The following is a 13,128-nucleotide window of genomic DNA, read 5'->3' as shown; positions in this document are numbered from 1 at the left end:
ATATTATTCATGTTCTGGTTAAAAAAGGCCCTAATGATTTATGCTATACAACGTTTGACATGTTTGAACGAACGGAAATATATTTTTTCCCCTCGTTCATGACGAGAAGTCCGGCTGGCTTACATCATGTGCTAACGAGACGGAGATTTTTGGACATAAATGATGAGCTTTTTTGAACAAAACTACATTCGTTATGGACCTGTGATACCTGGAAGTGACATCTGATGAAGAGAATCAAAGGTAATGGATTATTTACATAGTATTTTCGATTTTAGATCTCCCCAACATGACGTCTAGTCTGTATCGCAACGCGTATTTTTCTGGGCACAGTGCTCAGATTATTGCAAAGTGTGATTTCCCAGTAAGGTTATTTTTAAATCTGGCAAGTTGATTGCGTTCAAAAGATGTAAATCTATAATTCTTTAAATGACAATATAATATTTTACCAATGTTTTCTAATTTTAATTATTTAATTTGTGACGCTGACTTGACTGCCGGTTATTGGAGGGAAACGATTTCCTCAACATCAATGCCATAGTAAAACGCTGTTTTTGTATATAAATATGAACTTGATAGAACTAAAAATGCATGCATTGTCTAACATAATGTCCTAGGAGTGTCATCTGATGGAGATTGTAAAAGGTTAGTGTATCATTTTAGCTGGTTTTATGGTTTTGGTGACCCTGTCTTTGACTTGACAAAACATTACACACAACTCTTGTAAATGTACTGTCCTAACATACTCTAAATTTATGCTTTGCCGTAAAACCTTTTTGAAATCGTAAAACGTGGTTAGATTAAGGAGATGTTTATCTTTCAAATGGTGTAACATAGTTGTATTTTTGAAAAATTTGAATTTTGACATTTATTTGGATTCAAATTTGCCGCTCTTGAAATGCACCTGCTGTTGATGGAGTGCACCACAGGTGGCACGCTAGCGTCCCACCTAGCCCCAAGAGGTTAAATAGGGGCGGCAGGTAGCCTCGAGGTTAGAGTGTAAGCCCAATTGCTCGAGGGGTGCTGTTGAATGGTAACCCAGGCCGTGACCTCACTCTCTGGGGGGTCTCATGGGGGGGGCACCCCACCAAATTATTACTAAAGACTGCTCTGATGTCACAATCATCAATGTCATTTTTTGGGGGGGGTGAGGGAGTGGAGAAGTTTGGTAAAGAGGTGTATATTTAAGGTCACGTGAGTTGAATCTGTGTGTTGTGAATGCCCTCAACTCTCTCATATGCTTCAAAATGTCGCCTTGTTTTTGCGCTCAAGGTAAAAGAAGACAACCAAGAAACAGCAAGCATGGAAAGACAGTACGTCATTTCTGTGATCATTTTTAAAGTTTTCTCCTAGTCAGCCAAAGTGATATTAGTGTTTTTTTTTATAACTCTGTGACGTTTATAAACAGGTTGACTGAGATGCGTGAGAAGATGAGCCTGATCAACGAGGAGATCCGACTGCTTGACAATAACATGGAGGAACACCAAGGTACGGACTGATTAGATCTCTCTACTGGGGTCACAGATGATATATCTGAAGGGTTTTCATAGTCCTGTAGAACAATGAGATGATGAGTTTTGACATTTTTTATATTTTTAGAACACACACAGTCTCATACAAGAGCTCTGCACTGGGGTGGCGTGGATGGGGAGTGGGCTGGGATGGGACAGTTTTGGGCAATTGGCCCAAAGAGGGAGGTGTGGGGGGGGATGGGGAGTGTGCTGGGATGGGATGGGAGAGTTTTGGGCACTTGGCCCAAAGAGGGAGGTGTAGGGGGCGAGACATGGGAGCATTGTCCTGTAGATCAGTTCAGTGAATTGGATATAAATCCATTAAGGCCTCTGGATACCGTCCAAGACTACTCTGTCCACCTCCGCCTTGCCTGCATAGATTACAGCATCCTGTCCTGGCCAGGGTAGCACATATATCCTGCATCCCAAATGTCACCCTATTCCCTACCTAGTGCACCCTATTCCCTACCTAGTGCACTTACGTAGGGTGCCATTTGGGACTCGGGCATACTGTAGACGCCTCTCTGGAAGACGTCTGTCTGCTGCTCTGGTTTTAATGGGGATGTTTGGATTATGGTATTGTTATACTCCAGAGGGGAAGTCAACATAGCTGGCGGTCCATGGTAGAGGTATTTTGAAGTCCCACACCAGGACACTTAATGAAGGAAAGCCTGAATGACCACACAGGCTGTGTCCCAAATTACACTTCAAATCAAATGTTATTGGTCACATACACATATTTAGCAGATGTTATTGCGGGTGTAGTGAAATGCTTGTGTTTCTAGCTCCAACAGTGCAGTAAATATCTAACAATTCACTACAATACACACACACACACACACCTAAAAGTAAAATAATGGAATTAAAATATATAAATATTAGATTGAGCGATGTCAGTGGCATTGACTAAATACAGTAGAATATAAAACAGTATATACATATGAGATGAGTAAAGCAGAATGTAAACATTATTAAAGTGACAAGTGTTACATTATTAAAGTGACCAGTGATTCCATGTCTATGTATTTAGGGCATCAGCCTCTAAGGGGCAGGGTAACTGGGTGGAAGCCGGCTAGTGATGGCTATTTAACAATCTGATGGCCTTGAGATAGAAGCTGTTTTTCAGTCTCAGCTTTGATGCACCTGTACTGACCTCACCTTCTGGATGATAGCGGGGTGAACAGGCTATGAATCGGGTGGTTGATGTCCTTGATGATATTTTTGGCCTTCCTGTGACATCGGGTGGTGTAGGTGTCCTGGAGGGCAGGCAGTTTGCCCCCGGTGATATGTGTTGGGCTGACCGCACCACCCTCTGGAGAACCCTGCGGTTGCGGGCGGAGCAGCTGCCGTACCAGGCGGTGATACAGCCCAACAGGATGCTCTCAATTGTACATTGTAGAAGTTTGTGAGGGTTTTAGGTGACAAGCCACATTTCTTGAGCCTCCTGAGGTTGAAGAGGCACTGTTGCCCCTTCTTCACCACACTGTCTGTGTGGGTGGTCCATTTCAGGTTGTCAGTGATGTGTACACCAAGGATCTTGAAGCTTTCCACCTTCTCCACTGCGGTCCTGTCGATGTGAATGGGGCATGCCCTCTCTGTTGTTTCCTGAAGTCAATGATCAGCTCCTTTGTTTTGTTGACGTTGAGGGAGAGGTTATTTTCCTGGCACCACTCTGCCAGAGCCCTCACCTCCTCCCTGTCGTTGTTGGTAATCAGGCCTACTACTGTTGTGTCGTCTGCAAACTTGATGATTGAGTTGGAGGCGTACGTGGCCACGCAGTCATGGGTGAGAATGTTGTGGTGCCCCAGTGTTGAGGATCAGTGTAGTGGAGGTGTTGTTTCCCATATTCACCACCTGTGGGTGGCCCGTCAGGACGTCCAGGACCCTGTGGTACAGGGCGGTGGAGGGTACTATGGTGTTGAATACTGAGCTGTAGTTAATGAACAGCATTCTTACATAGGTATTCCTCTTGTCCAGATAGGATAGTGCAGTGTGATGGCGATTGCATCGTCTGTTGATCTATTGGGGCGGTATGCAAATTGAAGTGAGTCTAGGGTGGTAGATAAGGTGGAGGTGATATGATCCTTAACGAGCATCTCAAAGCACTTCATGATGACAGAAGTGAGTGCTACGGGGCGATAGTCATTTAGTTCAGTTACCTTTGCTTTCTTTGGAACAGGAACAATGGTGGACATCTTGAAGCAGGTGGGGACAGCAGACTGGGATAGGGAGAGATTGAATATGTCCATAAACACTCCATGCGCATGCTCTGAGGATGCGGCAAGGGATGCCGTCTGGACCGGCAGCCTAGCGAAGGTTAACACGTTTAAATATCGTACTCACATCGGCCACGGAGAAGGAGAGCCCAAAGTCCTCGCGGGCCGCGTCGGTGGAACTGTAATATCCTCAAGCGGGCAAAAATGTGTTTAGCTTGTCCGGGAGCAAGACGTCAGTGTCTGCGATGTGGTTGATTTTCCCTTTGCAGTCCGGGATTGTCTGTAGACCCTGCCACATACGTCTCGTGTCTGAGCCGTTGAATTGCGGCTCCACTTTGTCTCTGTACTGGAGTTTTTCCTGTTTGATTGCCTTACGGAGGGAATAACTACACTGTTTGTATTCGACCACATTTCCAGTCACTTTGCCTTAGTTAAATGCGGTGGTTCGCGCTTTCAGTTTTGCGCGAATGCTGCCATCTATTCCCGGTTTTAATAGTCACAGTGGGAACAACATCCCCTATACACTTCCTTATGAACTCAGTCACCGTGTCCGTGGATACGTCAATGTTATTATCGGAGGCAACCCGGAACATATTCCAATCTGCGTGGTCAAAACAATCTTGAAGTGTGGATTCTGATTGGTCAGACCAGCGTTAAATAGACCTTAGCACGGGTACTTCCTGTTTGAGTTTCTGCCTATAGGAAGGGAGGAGCAGAATTGAGTCGTGATCTGATTTGCCCGAAGGGAGGGCCTTTTCGCCATCCCAGAAGGGAGAGTAACAGGCAATGTGTTGATAGAACTTCGGTAACGTTTTCCTCAAATTTGCTTTGTTAAAATCCCCAACTACAATAAATGTGGCCTCGGGAAATGTGGTTTCCAGTTTGCACAAAGCCCAGTGTAGAACCGTTGTGGTATCGGATTGAGGGGGGATATACACGGCTGTGACTATAACCGAAGAGAATTCTCTTGGGAGGTAATATGGTCGACATTTGATTGTGAGATATTCTAGGTCGGGTGAACAAAAGGACGAGTCCTTTTGTTGTTGTCGTATTTCTGGTCGTAATGCTGGTGAGTTACCGCCGCTCTGATATCCAAAAGTTATTTCAAGCTGTATGTAATAACATGAAAAACGTTCTGAGCTAATAGCGTAAGAAATAACACACAAAAAAAACCCAAAATACTGCAAAGTTGGTTAGGAGCTACAAGCAGAGCTTCCATGTCTGTCGGCGCCATCATGATCATCATATTCCCTATTGCCATCGGGCCCTGGTAAAAGTGCACTATATGGGGAATAGGGTGCCATTTGAGACGCATACATACTGTAGCTCTCAATACTGGGAGGAAGTAGAAACTTAAATACGCTTTTTGTTCACTCTGTCCTAATATACACTGCATCATGTTGTTCTATCAGGCTTCTTTACTTCAAGGCCTTTGATCTGACTGTTTCCTGTCCTCATCTCTGTCTCATATCCTCTGACTGTTTCCTGTCCTCATCTCTGTCTCATATCCTCTGACTGTTTCCTGTCCTCATCTCTGTCTCATATCCTCTGACTGTTTCCTGTCCTCATCTCTGTCTCATATCCTCTGACTGTTTCCTGTCCTCATCTCTGTCTCATATCCTCTGACTGTTTCCTGTCCTCATCTCTGTCTCATATCCTCTGACTCATCATGACCAGACGGTAAGAGGCCTACTGTGTCCCTCTTGTTCTCCACCAAACTCCTCCAACATACTAATCAACTAGACTAGGTCATCCTTCCACTAGCATTAGTTTGGAACGAACTACTTCCATTTTACTTTATATAGACATATACTCTACAGTCTTAGAAGTAAAAGGTGCCTGGAAGAACCTTTTTGGGTTGCCACACCGCCGGAATCCTTTCCAGTTAAAAGAAGGTCCTAGAGGAACCCCTGTGTAAAGGTTCAAACTGGAACCTTTTTGGAATTCTAGGGGTTCTATTTTGAACCTTTTTGGAATGCTAGGGGTTCTATTTTCAACCTTTTTGGAATGCTAGGGGTTCTATTTTGAACCTTTTTGGAATGCTAGGGGTTTTATTTTGAACCTTTTTTTAATAATATATTACAGTGGTGGCAGCCTGTCAGATTGGAGGTGTGGCAAACCATTAGCATAAATGTAATTCCTGTTCATCATGTTAAGTTTGTACACTTTACATTTAAGTTTTCCTCTTAATATTTATGCATATGACATATTTGAATATAATATTATTAATATTAACATTGCTGATTACATATAAGTAATAAAGTGGTAAATATTCCAGCTTTAGGATTTGCATAGGTTCTTGAGGAACTCCTAGACCTCTGTTAGCCTCATTGACGCTATGAAACTGTCAGTGTTTAATGTAACATGTGATGACAATACAACGGAACTGATGAAGAGGAATGACATTTACTGTAACAGGTGGCCCCCAAAAAATATATCTTAAAGCCACGCCCCTACTAAGCCACGCCCCCACCCCACTGATAGAAGCACACACTACATGTTGTTTAAATGTATGTAAATTGTAAAGTATTTTGTCTGCAATGTCTTTTTCTTTATATGTCAGACCCCAGTAAGACTAGCTGTCACCATTTGGCGTCGGCTAATGGGGATCCTAATAAATCAAATCTCTCCAGGGTTCCTCCATGAACCTGTTGCTATAGTGAACCATTATTGAAAGGTTCTCCCAGAACCTCACAACTAACCAAAAGGTGCAAATATGAGCCATTGACTAACAATGGTTCCTCGCAGATCTCCAGGGTTCCTCAAGTCACCTCTAATTCTAAGAGCGGTTAGAATATATACTCAAGTAACAACTCCCTTTTTTTTGTCCTACAGGTGAACGAAACCAGAAATACAAAGAACTAAAGAAGAGAGATGAGACTATGGACAGTGAGTTGACCATTACATACTTTCTGTGAACCATTCCTGCGTAGGTTGTAGAAAGTTCCATATCTTTGTATCCCTTTCATTCTAAAATGTTTTCCCCCGCCAACTTTACCATACCGTCAACATTTTTCGCCCTTTTCTTTATATCTGAAAGTTATTCCCGGTATCAAAGACAAAACTTTTATTTCCTTCAAAAACGACTTAGTAATAATTTCGGTCAAGTTCTGCCTATGTAACGTAGCCATAATGCTGAGGCGACATTAGCACGCTCTTAAACTCTTCATGGTTGCTAGGCAGCACAAGTTTTACCGTCCTCCTGCCAGTTGTAAACTTTGCGAGGCATGTCTCTTCACACTGTTTTCTAACCACTACTGGATAGATCCATAATGAATGACTGTGGGGAAAAAATAGCACTGAATTATGAAAATATTGGAATGAAGTAGGCTAATGCAATTGAAGACATGTATCAAATTGTTGCTGAGTGAAACTCCCAGTCATCCAATCCACGCGTAGTGGTCAACAACATGATCATTTCAGCACCGTTTTGAGTGGGACATCGCCGTCGCGCTGCTTTGAGACAAAAGTGGGGACTCATCTTGATAAATCAATCAATTTCAGATTTTTTTTTCATTGAATAGAGATTTTGGATATCAGTAAGGCTACAAAGGGGATGCACAGCCACGAGCTGCCCAGTGACACAAGCCTACCAGACAAGCTAAATCACTTCTATGCTCGCTTCAAGGAAAGCAACACTGAGGCATGTATGAGAGCATCAGCTGTTCCGGACGACTGTGTAATCCCGCTCTCCGTAGCCGACGTGAGTAAGACCTTTAAACAGGTCAACGTTCACAAAGCTGCGGGGCCAGATGGATTACCAGGATGTGTGCTCCGGGCATGTGCTGACCAACTGGCAGGTGTCTTCACTGACATTTTCAACATGTCCCTGATCGAGTCTGTAATACCAACATGTTTCAAGCAGACCACCATAGTCCCTGTGCCCAAGAACACGGAGGCAACCTGCCTAAATGACTACAGACCCGTAGCACTCACGTCCGTAGCCATGAAATGCTTTGAAAGGCTGGTAATGGCTCACATCAACACCATTATCCCAGAAACCGTAGACCCACTCCAATTTGCATACCATCCAAACATATCCACAGATGATGCAATCTCTATTGCACTCCACACAGCTCTTTCCCACCTGGACAAAAGGAACACCTATGTGAGAATGCTATTCATTGACTACAGCTCAGCGATCAACACCATAGTACCCTCAAAGTGCATTACTAAGCTAAGGATCCTGGGACTAAACACCTCCCTCTGCAACTGGATCCTGGACTTCCTGATGGGCCACCCCCAGGTGGTGAGGGTAGGTAGCAACACATCCGCCACGCTGATCCTCAACACTGGAGCTCCCCAGGGGTGCGTGCTCAGTCCCCTCCTGTACCCCCTGTTCACCCACAACTGCATGGCCAGCCACGACTCCAACACCATCATTAAGTTTGCAGACGACACAACAGTGGTAGGCCTGATCACCGACAAGACAGCCTATAGGGAGGATGTCAGAGACATGGCTGGGTGGTGCCAGAATAACAACCTCTCCCTCAACGTAACCAAGACTAAGGAGATGATTGTGGACTACAGGAAAAGGAGCACCGAGCACGTCCCCATTCATATCGACGGGGCTGTAGCGGAGCAGGTTGAGATCTTCAAGTTCCTTGGTGTCCACATCACCAACAAACTAGAATGGTCCAAACACACCAAGACAGTCGTGAAGAGGACACGACAAAGCCTATTCCCCCTCAGGAAACTAAAAGATTTGGCATGGGTCCTGAGATCCTCAAAAGGTTCTACAGCTGCAACATCGAGAGCATCCTGACTGGTTGCATCACTGCCTGGTACAGCAATTGTTCGGCCGCAAGGCACTATAGAGGGTAGTGCGTACGGCCCAGTACATCACTGGGGCTAAGCTGCCTGCCATCCAGGACCTCTACACCAGGCGGTATCAGAGGAAGGCCTAAAAATTGTCAAAGACCCTAGCCACCCCAGTCATAAACTGTTCTATCTACTATCACATGGCAAGCGGTACCGGAGTAGGACAAAGTCTAGGACCAAAAGGCTTCTCAACAGTTTTTACCCCCAAGCCATAAGACTCCTGAACAGGTAGTCAAATGGCTACCTGGACTATTTGTATTGTGTGCCCCCCCACCCCCCACCCCTCTTTTACGTTGCTGCTACTCTCTGTTTATCATATATGCATAGTCACTTTAACCATATCTACATGTACAGTTAAAGTCGGAAGTTTACATACACCTTAGCCAAATACATTTAAACTCAGCTTTTCACAATTCCTGACATGTAATCCTAGTAAAAATGTCCTGTCTTCGGTCAGTTAGGATAACCACTTTATTTTAAGAATGTGAAATGTCAGAATAATAGTAGAGAGAATTATTTATTTCAGCTTTTAACTTCTTATCTGTTAACATCTTATCTGTTAACACTTCTTAGCTTTGGTGAAATTGCAGAGTGCGAAATTCAAATTACAGAAATATAAATATTTAACATTCATGAAAATACATGTATTATATATCAAAATAAAGCTTAACTTCTTGTTAATCCAGCCGCTGTGTCAGATTTTAAAAAGGCTTTACAGCGAAAGCAGACCATGCGATTATCTGAGGACAGCGCCCCGCATACAAAAGCATAAAAAAACTTTTTTCAACCAGGCAGGTGCGACACGAAAGTCAGAAATAGCGATATAATAAATGCCTTACCTTTGAAGATCTTCTCTTGGCACTCCGAAAGGTTCCAGTTACATCACAAATGGTGCTTTTGTTCGATAAAGTCCTTCTTTATATCCATAAAAACTCAGTTTAGCTGATGTGCTTCATTCAATAATCCACCAGTTTCCCTCCTTCAAAATGCATACAAAATGAATCCCAAACGTTACCAATAAACTTATCCAAACAAGTCAAACAACTTTTATAATGAAACCTCAGGTACCCTAATACGTAAATAAACTATAAAATTTAAGACTGAGAATAGTATGTTCATTACCGGAGATAAACAACAAGGAACGCGTTCTCATCCACGCGCATGGAAACACTACAGCCAAAATGGGAGCCACTTAGAAAAACTACAGTTTCTGGCTAATTTTTCCAAAAACCAGCCTGAAACTCTTTCTAAAGACTTTTGACATCTAGTGGAAGCCCTAGGAACTGCAATCTGGTAGGACTTCGCCTCATAATAAACATGAAAGCCATTGGAAACAGTGGTTTGTCCTCGGTGTTTCGCCTGCCATATCAGTTCTGTTATACTCAGACATTATTTTAACAGTTTTAGAAACTTTAGAGTGTTTTCTATCCAAATCTACCAATTATATGCATATCCTAGCTTCTGGGCCTGAGTAACAGGCAGTTTACTTTGGGCACGCTTTTCATCCGAACGTGAAAATACTGCCCCCTACCCAAGAGAGGTTAATTCTTTCATCACATTCCCAGTGGGTCAGAAGTTTACATATACTCAATGTATTTGATAGTATTGCCTTTAAATTGTTTAACTTGGGTCCAAAGTTTTGGGTCGCCTTCCACAAGGTTCCCACAATAAGTTATGTGAATTTTGGTCCATTCCTCCAGACAGAGCTGGTGTAACTGAGTCAGGTTTGTAGGCCTCCTTGCTCGCACACGCTTTTTCAGATCTGCACATACGTTTTCTATAGGATTGAAGTCAGGGCTTTGTGATGGCCACTCCAATACCTTGACTTTGTTGTCCTTAAGCCATTTTGCCACAACTTTGGAAGTATGCTTGGGGTCCTTGTCCATTTGGAAGACCCATTTGCGACCAAGCTTTAACTTCCTGACTGATGTCTTGAGATATTGCTTCAATATATCCACATAATTTTCCTCCTCATGATGCCATCTATTTTGTGAAGTGCACCAGTCCCTCCTGCAGCAAAGCACCCCCACAACATGATGCTGCCACCCCCGTGCTTCACAGTTGGGATGGATCAAATACTTTTTTCCCCCACTGTAGCTTCATAAGTCACAGTCACCTAGTAGCCTAGGTCCCATGGTTACGGATTTAGGGTTGTACCTGGTAGGTTCCTTGATAATTTGTGTGAGATTGTGGGCATCTAGCTTAGATTGTAGGACGGCCGGGGTGTTACGCATATCCCAGTTTAGGTCACCTAACAGTACAAACTCTGATGATAGATGGGGGGGGCAATCAATTCACATATGGTGTCCAGGGCACAGCTGGGGGCTGAGGCAGGTCTGTAACAAGCGGCAATGGTGAGAGACTTTTTTTCTGGAAAGGTGGATTTTTAAAAGTAGAAGCTTGAATTGTTTGGGTACAGACCTGGATAGTAAGACAGAACTCTGCAGGCTAACTCCGCCCCCTTTGGCAGTTCTATCTTGTCTGAAAATGTTGTAGTTGGGGATGGAAATTTCAAAAATGTTGGTGGCCTTCCTAAGCCAGGATTCAGACAAGGCTAGGACATCAGGGTTGGCGGAGTGTGCTAAAGCAGTGAATAAAACAAAGTTAGGGAAGAGGCTTCTGATGTTAACATGCATGAAACCAAGGCTTTTACGGTTACAGAAGTCAACAAATGAGTGCTCCTGGGGAATAGTTGTGGTGCTGGGGGCTACAGGGCCTGGATTAACCTCTCACATCACCAGAGGAACAGAGGAGTAGGATAAGGGTACGGCTAAAGGCTATAAGAACTGGTCGTCTAGTGCGTTGGGAACATAGAATAAAAGGAGTAGATTTCTGGTAGAATAGATTCAGGGCATAATGTACAGATAAGGGTATGGTAGGATGTGAGTACAGTGGAGGTAAAACTAGGCATTGAGAACGATGAGAGATGTTGCGTCTCTGGAGGCACCAGTTAAGCCAGGTGAGGTCTCCGCATGTGTGGGGGGTGGGACAAAAGAGGCATGTTGGGCAGGGCTGGGGGCTCTACAGTGAAATAAAACAATAATAACTAACCTAAACAGCAGTAGACAAGGCATATTTACATTAGGGAGAGGCATGTGTAGCCGAGTGATCATTGGGTCCAAAGAGCAGCAATAGGTGAGTCAGGGAGCCGTTCTGTAGTCGCTACTACGCTAGGCGAGCTGGAGACACGGCGATTCAGAAAGCTAGCGGGCCGGGGCTAGCAGATAGGTCTTCGGCGACGTCGCAACGGAAAAGCCTGTTGAAACCACCTTGGGCGATTACGTCGGTAGACCAGTCTTGATGGATCGGCCGGGCCCCGTTTTGTCAATAAAGGGATCCGGGCCAATTGGTAAAAAGAGGTATTTTAGCCCAAGAATTAGCTGGTATACTCCATCGGCTGGCTGGGAGATGGGCCTAGCTCAAGGCTAGCTCAAGGCTAACTGGTGCTTGCTTAGGGACAGAGGCGTTAGCTAGCAGTTGTCACTTGGTTGCAGCTAGCTTGCTGCGATGATCCGGTGTAATGGTCCAGAGCTTGCGGCAGGAATCCGGTGATGTGGTAGAGAAAAAGCAGTCCGATTATGCTCTGGGTTGATTTTGCGCTGTGCAGACTGGCAGGTATTGACCGAGCTGAAGCTGGCTGGTGTCCGAGTTAACGGTGAAGACCGCTAGCAGTGGCTAACTGACTACTAGCTAGTAGCTAGTTAGCTGGCTAGCCTCTGATGGGGGTTCTGGTTCTAAAGTATAAAAATAGCAGATCCGTACCACATTGGGTGAGGCGGGTTGCAGGAGAGTATATTCAGTCCGTAGATGGAAAGTGAGATTAAAATATATAGGAAAAAAAAATAGGAAAACGACTATTTCACAGGACAAGACGGGACAAGACAAACACACGACCAACTGCTACGCCATCTTGGAATCACAATCACATTATTAGCATGCTATAATGTAGCCTAAATCAAGTGGTCATCTATCACTGATCAGAAACATTTAGCCTAGATGCTACATCCTATAATGTAGCCTAGATGCTACATGCAATAATGTAGCCTAAATGCTATATGCTACAATGTAGCCTAAATGCTATATGCTACAATGTAGCCTAAATGCTACATGCTACAATGTAGCCTAAATGCTACATGCTATAATGTAGCCTAAATGCTACATGCTATAATGTAACCTAAATGCTACATGCTATAATGTAGCTTAAGTAGGCCTATTATTTTGCTCGATCGTGTGGAGGCAACTCCAAAAGCCCATGGACGTTGAAATATGAACACCAGACTCACATGCTTTTGAAAATAGGATTTATATTATTTTCTACGGTATCATGATGAAGGTAAGCCCCTACTCCTGCTTCCTAACAAAGTGGAGTGAGGGTAGGAAAGAGAGGAAATTGGGCCTCCCGAGAGGCGCAGCTGTCTAAGGCATTATTACAGACCCGAGTTTGATCCCGGGCTGTGTCACAGCCGGCCGTAACCGGGAGACCCATGAGGCGGGTTAGGGGAGGGTTTGGCCGGACAGGATTTCCTTGTCTCATCGCTCTCTAGCGACTCCTTGTGGTGAGCCGGGTGCCTGCAAGCTGACCT

General features: G+C 44.2%; 1 protein-coding gene across 2 annotated transcripts in view; it reads left to right on the top strand.

Moving 5' to 3' along the window:
- The window catches only part of ift74 (intraflagellar transport 74), a 55,138-nt gene that overhangs the window by 20,030 nt on the left and 21,980 nt on the right, over positions 1 to 13,128 (top strand). For both annotated transcript variants that reach the window (XM_014138992.2, XM_014138993.2), the window contains exons 12-14: positions 1,270 to 1,310; positions 1,406 to 1,485; positions 6,560 to 6,613. In XM_014138992.2, coding sequence (XP_013994467.1) covers positions 1,270 to 1,310; positions 1,406 to 1,485; positions 6,560 to 6,613 — 175 coding nt within the window. The remainder of the gene's footprint in view (positions 1 to 1,269; positions 1,311 to 1,405; positions 1,486 to 6,559; positions 6,614 to 13,128) is intronic.

The sequence above is a fragment of the Salmo salar genome, chromosome ssa13, assembly GCF_905237065.1.
Source record: "Salmo salar chromosome ssa13, Ssal_v3.1, whole genome shotgun sequence".
Taxonomy (NCBI): domain Eukaryota; kingdom Metazoa; phylum Chordata; class Actinopteri; order Salmoniformes; family Salmonidae; genus Salmo; species Salmo salar.
Note: the sequence above shows the minus strand (reverse complement) of the source record. Positions and strands in the feature narration are given on the sequence as shown.